The sequence below is a fragment of the Trichoplusia ni genome, chromosome 19, assembly GCF_003590095.1.
Source record: "Trichoplusia ni isolate ovarian cell line Hi5 chromosome 19, tn1, whole genome shotgun sequence".
Classification (NCBI taxonomy): domain Eukaryota; kingdom Metazoa; phylum Arthropoda; class Insecta; order Lepidoptera; family Noctuidae; genus Trichoplusia; species Trichoplusia ni.
The window spans coordinates 7,535,574-7,546,076 of record NC_039496.1 but is presented as its reverse complement, the minus strand read 5'-3'; the positions used below and the strand labels follow the sequence as shown (position 1 = coordinate 7,546,076).

Genomic DNA, 10,503 nt, shown 5'->3' with positions numbered 1-10,503 from the left:
TATCTATCGGAAATTCCTAATAGTCCAAATATAGCCAAGAATTGTTCAAAAGTTAGCCAAATAAATTATTTTATTATTTTAATTTTTCAAGACATGAGTATTTATATTGAATTTATTCAAAAATCAGTTCACACAGCACAGTATTTACTTTCCCTCAAAGTCATTCGTCGAGCCAAACCTATCGACTTACCTCTACTCTAGCCCCCATCTGATTAAGTCCTACAGCGAGCTGTACTTTCTCCAAGTCCTCACTATGTGTTGTGTTCCGCAGGTGCTGTGTGGTGCAGTGGCGGACGCGGGCGACGTGATAGCCAACGTGAGCCGCGTGCGCCGCGCGCCCCAACCTCACTACTCGCACCGCGTGTTGTAAGTATTGCCACTGAACTATGTTAGAGTAGACTCCCAACATACCACATTGTCAAAAACTAGAACAAGAATCATTGACGATGTCACTTAAGTTTTATCGGCCCAAAGAAATACTACGAGCTTGGTATTATTCAAAACTTACATGAGATGCTCCAAAGTAGGGATAGGAATAAGGACGTATGGAACAAGATAGGTAGTAAATGTGACATCGTCTGTAGTGCGATGCCAAGTCGTGTTTATGACAGATGTTCTAATATTGTAACATGTGTTCCAGGACGGACGAGGAGCTGGACATGACCGCGGCGTGGAAGCGCTCCCACTGGCGCGACATGCAGTCCATACTGCGGCGCGAGGGCAACCAGAAGGAGGGCGTGCAGTGCTGCCCGTCCGTGCTGGAGATGGTCACCAAGAAGGGCGGGCGCACGCCCACCGGGCTGTACGTGGAGCTGTACGAGGACGGCGAGAACCAGCAGCGCCTGTTCGAGGTGTCGTGCGCGCCCAACGTGGTGGACAAGCCGTGCCGCTTCGTGGACGCGCGCCTCTACAACGAGTCGCGCTGCATCCAGAAGTACTCGTACTCGTACGCCCTCGTGCGCTACCTGCACTCCGCCGCCACGGAGACGCCGCAGCCGCGGACCGAGGGACACTTCTCCGTGCCCGGCTCCGGCGGCTGGTCCATGGACTATGTGAGAGTGCGCGCCGGTTGTGAGTGCCAAATAAAACCCAAAACAAATAAACCCGCCCGCAGAAGACACAAGCAGAGAAAGAGAAATAGGAGGGTAGTGGAAAACGACGAGACCTGATTTCGGGCTCAGTGCTAGTGAAATCGTGACTTTGAACAAATTTGGGATCGTCCCATAGTATTACGTTTACAAGGATACCTTTTCTGTTGTTTTCTGGTCGGCCGGGAGCCGCGCGCCGCCGGGGGCTGTCCTCGCCCGTCTCGAGCGCGCGCTTGTTGCTGCTGCCGCTGGTCGATGTATCAATGTATTTATTTTATTTTTTCGTCTATATTACGCTTCTTGTTGTAGTCCGTTAGTTAGTCTCGATCTTATGAAATTAAAGTGCCTTTTTGTGCCTTAGATTTAAATAGTTCACTATATTCTGGGAATTGTTGAAATTTTGAATTCCAATGCGTTATCTGTATATGCTATAAGAATTAAAAGCAAATATCACACGAGTAATAACATAAACATCTCTATCATTTGATTCATGATTGTAAGAATCTTTCACCGATTGAAACAAACAGAAAAACCCCTTTTTGTCCTAAAATGCTGTCAATTTTCATACAATCCAGTAATTCTGTTTATTACATCGTGTGACATGAGCTTCATATCAGTATATTGTAACAGTTACCGGTTGATCGAGGTGCATAGAGTTATAAAGACTTCACCGCGCCTGTCGCACGTCGCTACACTTTCAGTAAAGTTGCAACCATAGACAACCATGTACTGCGTGATGCATGCCTATTACTCCGCTCTAACTAAAAACACTATACTCTCGTATACCCAAATGTTCATAAACCGTTCGTAAACCGCTTTATTTTGTGTAATACTGGTTTTCAATTAAATCTGCAACGTGAATTGGTCTATTTGGAATCCTATTTGAAAATGCCTTCCTCAATAACAAAGCTTGGGCAAATTTTAATGTTTGCTTCTAATATTCGTTCTCGGCTTGTATTTCGCAGTACGTTGGTGTTTCTAAAAGTGTCCTTAAAGAGCAGTCTGTGATCACTTCTTAACAAATTCAGTCGTAGTGAAGTCAGCGATACTTCTTCTGTGAAACACCCTATATCTAATAATTTCTGTATTCCAACTGTCAAACACAAGAATCTTATAACATTACTCAATCACAATCGTAGCTGGAAAATAACTTTAAACTCCAAGCAATGTTTTGTTAATAAAATAAATTTTATTATCCTATGAAAGCGTCATTAAAAATGTTTTGACACATTATGAACATAATTTTTTGTTTTGCCCTATTTAGTGTGTTCATGTTTTAATGCGAAATTGAATCCGTCTCCAACAGTTGTTTCACTTGAAGAAGGTCGCTAGGTAAAGTCGTTCCACTGATTATAATGCTCTCTTCCCTTTTAAAATTAAGAATATTTATTCAAAGTTAACAATTTATAATTTTTGTTATTATTTGTAACAGTACTTACTTCTTAGACATAAGTGCGTCGAGTCAAAGATCTGTATTATTTTCTATTTTGTAATACTTTTATTGTATTTAAAAATGTAGTTATTTTAAGGATTAATTTCATTCTATTTATACTGTTTAATACGAGGTATTCCGATATACAGTATGAATGTTAGTTTGTACGTAGAAATCGCTTCCATAAAATATAATTGATGTATATAAATAACGCAATAGTATTGTGGACTGAGATTATTTTGTGCATTTAGATGTGTAATAACAGAATGAGAGAATATTTTTATAATTAAGATAACGCTATCCATCGACAATAAAATCTTACACCTTATTTTACTTGTAGCGCCATCTGTTGACGAAAAGCAACAAATAAAAAGTTTTTTGCATATCTACCAGATGTCGCTGTAATCACCTAACCTGTCTAGCATTACGCAGAACAGTGCCATGTTTAATTAATTATAATTATATATAAGCCAATGAAACCTAATTTATTGGTCAGCTAAATATATAGAAAAGTTTGTTAAATGCATGATATAGTTCTATTAGCCGTTGACATCCAATGTACTTACCATCACAATTCCTATGTAAAACGAATTAAAGTTGAAAATAATAATGACCCAAGTGTTTATGTATAGTTACATAATTGCTTTAACACTCTCAAATAATTACAACGTTCCACCATCACAACAGCTATAATTATATTATTTTATTGTTGACATCAAAAACAAAACTTTAAATAAAATAAAAATCTGAAATAGCTAAAAAATCTTTTATTGTCACCTTATATCCTAAAACATCACTTTTAAGGTCCATCAAGGCTTACTCTATTATATAAAATTATAAAAGTTATCAGTAACTTTAAACTATTCTCTTACAGTGGCATGTAACTAAATATATGTCAAATAATTAAGCAGCATCGTGATCTGAAAACAAAAGGAAAAATATAAACAGTTCACTACGACGCCATCTATTGATGAATAGATCACAAAGAAAACACAAAGTTGAAAACGGAGGATTAATAATAAAGGAAACGTAATTGATAACTTGATCCTTACCTAAATATTTAGTAGTCAAGTACATCAGAACAAATCCAAGTCCGACAGACAGGAACTGCAAAATTCCCGCGTTCCGCTGACGTTTGTGCCACCGCGCCCTCTCGCGGGGAAGCACCTCACTTACTGTCACGTAAAGCAGCGTTCCTGCAGCCAGTCCCTGTAATAAGATGGTTTGAACTGTCACTAGATGGCGATACTGTGATTTAAGTAAAGTTACTATAAAAACGATTAGAATTCCTCTGATGTAGTCACAAAAAAATCAGCTTAAATTTCCTAGTCCTCTGTCTATCAGTCTGCCTCTGACATTAGGTAATCCTACTTTTGGTTTTGAATCATGTCAGATCTCGGTAAATATTCTTCGATCAAACAACGACACAAAAACAACATTATATTTAAATAATTTTTAACATACCTGCATAACCGGTATCGCGACAGAATCCTTTAAAGAGTTGACAGTCTCGAGCCCAGCGCCGATGCCGATGCCGAGCACGGAGCCCGCGCTGAACAGCGTGACGCACACGATGTGCGCACACGCACGGTTCGGGAAGTTCTCACAGAGCTCCGCGCCCAGACAGAAGCCGACCACGAACTTGTGAGAGCTGACCGCAGCTAGGAGAAGCAAGATCTGAAACAAAACAACTGGTTTTAATATTATATTTATTTAATATTTACTTGCAGTTCGTTGTATCTCCTGAACAGTAACGGACTTGTTTTTTTTTAATTTAGTTTTTTCTTGCCTCTGTAACAACAAATAAAGAAAATCAAGGTTAAGCCCTTGGGGAGACTATTTTCTTTTGAAAATATATCATTTTGTCGTTGTTATCTGGGGGCACGGCAGTGCCCCCGCCAAGGCGAGCCAAGCGAAGCGCACGGGCACTACCTACCTATTCTCGGAGCGTCGAGCGCTTCGTTGTTTTTTTAACCCTCATAACTTGGGTTTGTTATCTATTCTTAAACTCTAGGCTCTAAATTCTAACTAAGTCACATAGATACTTGCTAAATACGTGAAAAGGATGTAATCCATATGCTCAATATATCCCTGTACCTAATAAAGAAGTCATCCATTTTATGATTTCATTATTAAGGCACGATCAATCTTCTACCTTTACACAACGCTATCGTTACATATACACCTATATGTTTAGTTACATTTGCATCAAAGGAAGCATAATAAAATAAAGATAAATGCATAAGGTGGACTCTTATCAGGTCGCATTAAATGCATCTAGGTAAGTAGGTACGATATGTATCGTAGGTAATTACTTACATTCCGTTCCAAATATTTAATAATTGGTTATTAATAAAAGAATAAACATCTTCGATGTCAACCACCGGCGTTCAATTTAATTATCATTCTAGCCTTTCCCCAATTATGTTGGGGTCGGCTTCCAGTCCAACCGAATTATTAAGTACCAGTGTTTTACAAGAAGCTATACTGCCTGCTAGACCTCCTGAACCTAGTTACCTGGCCAACACTTGATTAGACTGGTTATAGACTTTCTAGCTTCTGAATAACCGTCACGCCTGTCAAAGGTGTGTCAATAACAGCCGGGACCGATGTAACGTGCCTTCCAAAACAAGGAAGAATTATTTATGACATAGATAAACCGACGGTATCAAGTGTAGCTACAGCTGTTTTTTTATGATTCGAATTCTTAGCCAAAAAAATAAAAAGATAGTAAAATATTTAGCTCTAAATACCACCGGATATGCATAGATAAAAACAAGTGTATGAAAAAAAAATCGGAATGCGCTCCTGTTCTTCCACAACAAATTAAGGAGGCCATTGTTATTAAACAAGAAAACAGGTCAATATATGTTAATTAAATAAATTGATACCGACATTAATAATATTGTCTCAGGGAAATGACGTCATCGAAGAAGTTTAATGAACCGAAGTCTGGAACACAGGCCGGTAAGAGCAATCAAATAAAACTGATATGCTAAATATTCTCTGCAATAAAGTTAAGAAAACAAATCCTGACCACATTGACTATTACCAAGCATATAGGAGATTGTTACCGGTTCTTCTCCAAAGGCATTTTAGTAACACGCAACTAGAATCAACACCTAAAGTATGCAAACCTCCAATACTGCCTCAAAAAGCCTATCAATAAACACGCACTGAAATCCGAATGGCCTAATTAATTGGTACCTATTTTCCAATGTTAACTACCTTTACTGACCACTTTGACACTGTGAGCGACGTATCCCGGGATCGGTCCTCGTAGGACAATCATTTATGTGAGCCTCGAACGTTTCTTCTGAGTCTTTGTTCATGTAGCTCGAATGTTTCAGAAACAAAGAAATAATTATATTCCTTAATGCGGGACTCATTTTTTATTTCTTTAATGATTGCGATCTTTCGGCAATCAACGTTTCAAGTTCTATTGCAAAAATCGTATCCCCAATACTAAAATAATTACACATGTTAACATTATTTGTCTTATCTGTATCAAAACGATGGCAATGCATCCGTCCCGCGGCCTTGGCTAGCCCAATTAGAAAAGAGCTCGATTTGCGTGACCAACCCACACAGATAAACAATGCTTTACTAATTATTTGTAACTTGTAGACTAAATTAGAGTTTTTAATATTTTGAAGGTTATGAGTCTATGGAATACTTTTCTATTGTTTTATACAAATTCTAACTACACATTTCTGACTATTTCAAACATTTATCCTTATATTTTGAACATCTATAGATACTACCTGATAGAAAAACCCGTCTCAATTTATAAATTGTTGTAGTTTTTCCTCGTGAAGCCAAGTTAACATGCCTAACAGATTCTAATGGCAATTAGAAGGGGGTTTTAAATAAATATCGACCTGCATTAAGGAACATAATCTGTGTGTCACTTGCACAAAGAGAGACTCAGAACAAACGTACTAGAGAATAAGCGTCCCACGCGGGGATCGAACCCTGATTCCAGACGTAACATCAAACGCGTATCAACATTTGTAATAATGAATGGGTCTTTATTACTCTTTCACTCAACAATCAATCAACCGATTTGAACAAAACTTGGTATAATAAACACAATGGATAGTTTTTATACGGATTTTACGTTTTTGGGATCATTTTTGATTTGTAACGGGCGGTGCCGCTGGTAACAGCTAGTAAACAATAAAAAATACTAAAGTAGACGATTGCGTGTACCAACATTTTCCTCAAATACGTATATTGCTGGGGACTTACTGCCTTTATCAGACTAAATGTCAGCATTGCATGCATTATGTACTAACTAACAAGCCAATGACACATAGGTAATACTCCATAGAGACAAGGAAAACCCACGTTAACTACGAGTATATTACACAATGTTTATGATAATGAATCAATTATGACATAGTTTTGATAATAAAGTCGCGTGTTGTTGTAGAGTGTATATTTGGAAAAAATGTTCTTAAAACAACACTAAAACAGCCAAGTGCAATTTTGACACCGTAGGCAATGAAAGAAAATACTGAAATAAATGAAAAGGACAGATTTAAGACGACCTCCGTGGTCGAGTGGCGTACGCACCGGTTTCAAGGTGTCGCTAACTCCGAGGTCCCGGGTTCGATCCCGGTCGGGTCAATGTAAAAAATCACATTTTCTACATTGTCTCGGGTCTGGGTGTTTGTGGTACCTTCGTTGTATCTGAATTCCATAACACAAGTGCTTTCGCAACTTACTTTGGGTTCAGAACAATGTATGTGATGTTGTCCGCATTTATTATAAAAAAAAAAATAAAAAAAAAATTAAGACTGAACGAAACGACGTGTCATTTCCATACATTTGAGCGTTTTTACTAAAGTTGGAGATTCTAGATAGGTATTTAGCCACAGGTTTATGATTACGTATAGGTAAGGACTTAGGAGAAATATTTTCGTGTAATGTAGAGTATATAGATTTGCAGCAAATCAATTTTTTTGCGAAGTATTCAAAGATAGGAGGTCAGAAATGGATAATGGAACGAAGCTGATCATAAAACATACTAGCCGCATGATACCCGATATATTGTGGGTCAAAACCGCGATTGAATGGGTTCCTTAAGCCGGAAGTTGTTAACGAGGTAGGCAGAAAAGACGGTGGGGCGTAGCGGAACACGTTAATGTCTTGTTTTGAAGATTATTGTGCCTTAAAATCAGAAGAGTATGGGATCAAGTGGGTAAATCTTTTGTCCACTTTCAATTTTTAAAAGCAGCTAACAAATGAAAGACTTTTCTTTTTCTAAAACCACTCTTTAAGTTGACAAGATTAAGGGCCGATTTTTCAATCACTAGATAACTTTTATTCGACGAATATGTTTGACGTTTTGACAGCTTTTGTATAGAAAATATGTCAAACGGCCATATTTATTCCTCAAATAAAAGTTATCTGACGATTGAAAAATCGGGCCTATATGAAATATATTTTTTATCTGGCAACAAATCATTGATGATATCAAAAACTATTTGAAAACCATAATAACAAAGATTAATACTATATTGATAACCGACTCAGTAGTAGTATAGTAGAAAGACATTTTGTGTTGCCATAAATTAAATGTTTACAAAATTATCCGAATTTAGATAAATGAATGCCTTAGAACGACTGTCGTTCAATAAAATAAATGTGAAAGCAATAGCATAATGATAAAAAACAATAACACCTCATTACGTGTAATTGTTTCAACCTTATCTAAGTAATTAACGATCCGCTTATCACATAACGAAGTAACGAATCCGTTGAGTGTACTGCACGGTTATCTCTGAAGGATCAGCTATCGTTATAATGTAGGTCAATAGATATCCAACAACATCTAGAAGGAGTTAGAAAACTAGTCGTCGCAACTTTGTTTAAGACATTTTTCAAACTGTTTTGTGACCGTTCAACTCGCAAACTGGATTGGTTTAGGTACCTAAAATAAGGTTGATAATCTTGATGTGCATTTTAATAAAAAAAAAACATCAAATAAATAAATTATTTATATATTTCTTTGGTATAACTGATTTTTATTGTTGTTTTCGGATAATTTGTAGGCGCCAAGAGGTTTTAGACAGGAAAACGTCAATATTGTTTAATTTATAAAGTGCCTATACTGATAAAGTACCTACACATACCTAACTTTTAAATAATGCATCCCTTCCTTTTCTCTAGGGTAAGTATACATGTTAATTGCAAACTATATTTGGTAATGACACTTGTTTACCACGACAATCCCAAAGTTTTGAATACAGCAAAAGACAGAAGCTAACTAATAGAGAATATATTCATCATATTAAGGATTGACCCATCAAAATTGCTTAATTTATTACCTAAGAAACGTGACAATATGCTTAGCACGCGATTGTCACGCAACATTTACTAAACTAGAATATATTGTTATCAGTGTCGATAAATGTCATAAAAACTTTCATAAACATTGCTTATTATTTCGATATAGATACATTATTAACGCGATTTTCCACCTTACATTATTTCGGTATAATAAGGTGGTTAATATGAGATGTAATAAGAAAAGAAAATTTTAACACTCTATCTATCACCCTTGATGAGATACAATATAGATGGACACAAGGCTGAGTTTTAGGGTAAACGTTGAACCCTTTAGGTATGCCACCCAAAAAATATCGAAGAAGAACATTCATAACTTAAAGGGAAACAAATGGCGACCAAAGAAGGTCCGTATTCCAATAATTAAATTCCAAAATTATTTTCGAAACGGTCAGCCGTAGGACATAGTAAGGAAATACATACTGTGTAGGTTTTTTTATTACCATACCGGTTCAACTGGTCTTGGTGTGGTGGACGACCCGGCGAAATCTTTAAATATTAAGCTTAATGTTTTTGTTATGAAAGCAATTCGGACTCCACGTAAAGGCATGTTATACAGGGGTCAAAACGCCACCTGCCATTCGATATGTAAGTAGCTTAATTTTATTTTGAGTTTTCCTTAAAACTACTAACACCCTAGACAATATATAATCCTATGCTTCCGAATTGGTAATATGGTTTCTCCATCTCTCATCAGATCAGTTCGCATTGATTACAAATTAATTAGAATTAAAATTCTTATTATTAAAAGCTATGGAACGTTAAGTTAGCCACATTATGATAGTTTTATACATGAAAACGTTACATGGTCTTGGTATTGTTTTGCTGTTAATAGAAAGGCTGTAGGATCTACAATTGTGTACATTACCTATCTTATCAGACATTAGATAGAAAACTACGACGTTAGCTCTATTGCAAGGCAAATATTTTGATGCATCTGTATTTAATTAAGCTATAGGATGTTCACTACAATTTTAAAAAGAATGACTTGTTTTTAAACATATCTTTAGTACAGTGTAACATTACATTTTTTATTAAGAACCTTAATGGTTGAAGCTCTACCTGCCTGTATGTCCATCTAGAACCAGATGTCTCATGAACCGTGGTCACACAATATAAATTTCTGTTACCGCAAATACCAAAATGAAAATCGAAGTAATGTGGGTAACAAATAAATTTGAGTTTAAATGCCCACAAATTTATTTGTCACAATACCGATTTGTTTTTATTTAGCCTATTAGACGGCGAGTCCTAGTCGCACGTAGCCGGGTTATGAATAAAGAGAAAATGCATATAATATAATAATACAAATAACTTTCCCATATTGAAACTGCGTCAGGCAAAACACTATAACATTTCCATTTACCACTCCCAATAAATAAAAGAATATCAGTGCCCTTGACAGTTGGGTATAGATGTCTGTTTCTGTTAAGAGTCGCGCGAATTCAGTTCGCATGCGGTTGCATGCATGCAATGTGCATGCAAGCGTGTCAAGCCCTACCCTTTTTTAGGGAGTTTATTGACCTTATACGGCCAAGAGGACAAACAAGCCATCTTGTGTATCACATTGGTACGGATGTCGATAAAAACTTTTAATTTTAGAATTGGCTAAATTACTTTAAGGGTCCT

At 36.7% G+C, this 10,503-nt stretch overlaps 2 protein-coding genes across 5 annotated transcripts in view; one reads left to right on the top strand and one right to left on the bottom strand.

Moving 5' to 3' along the window:
- LOC113503490 overlaps positions 1–1,638 on the top strand; it is a 183,976-nt gene extending 182,338 nt beyond the window's left edge. For all 4 annotated transcript variants that reach the window (XM_026885496.1, XM_026885497.1, XM_026885498.1 and 1 more), the window contains 2 exons: positions 272–366; positions 641–1,638. In XM_026885496.1, coding sequence (XP_026741297.1) covers positions 272–366; positions 641–1,169 — 624 coding nt within the window. In that variant the 3' untranslated portion in view covers positions 1,170–1,638. The remainder of the gene's footprint in view (positions 1–271; positions 367–640) is intronic.
- A 1,634-nt stretch (positions 1,639–3,272) lies between these two features.
- Positions 3,273–4,230, bottom strand: LOC113503570 (zinc transporter ZIP3-like; the record flags this gene model as incomplete). Its single annotated transcript, XM_026885599.1, has 3 exons — positions 3,273–3,440; positions 3,573–3,729; positions 3,985–4,230. Coding segments are annotated over 3 exons (420 nt in total), but the record flags the coding sequence as incomplete, so codon positions are not given.
- Between the last annotated feature and the right edge of the window lie 6,273 nt (positions 4,231–10,503).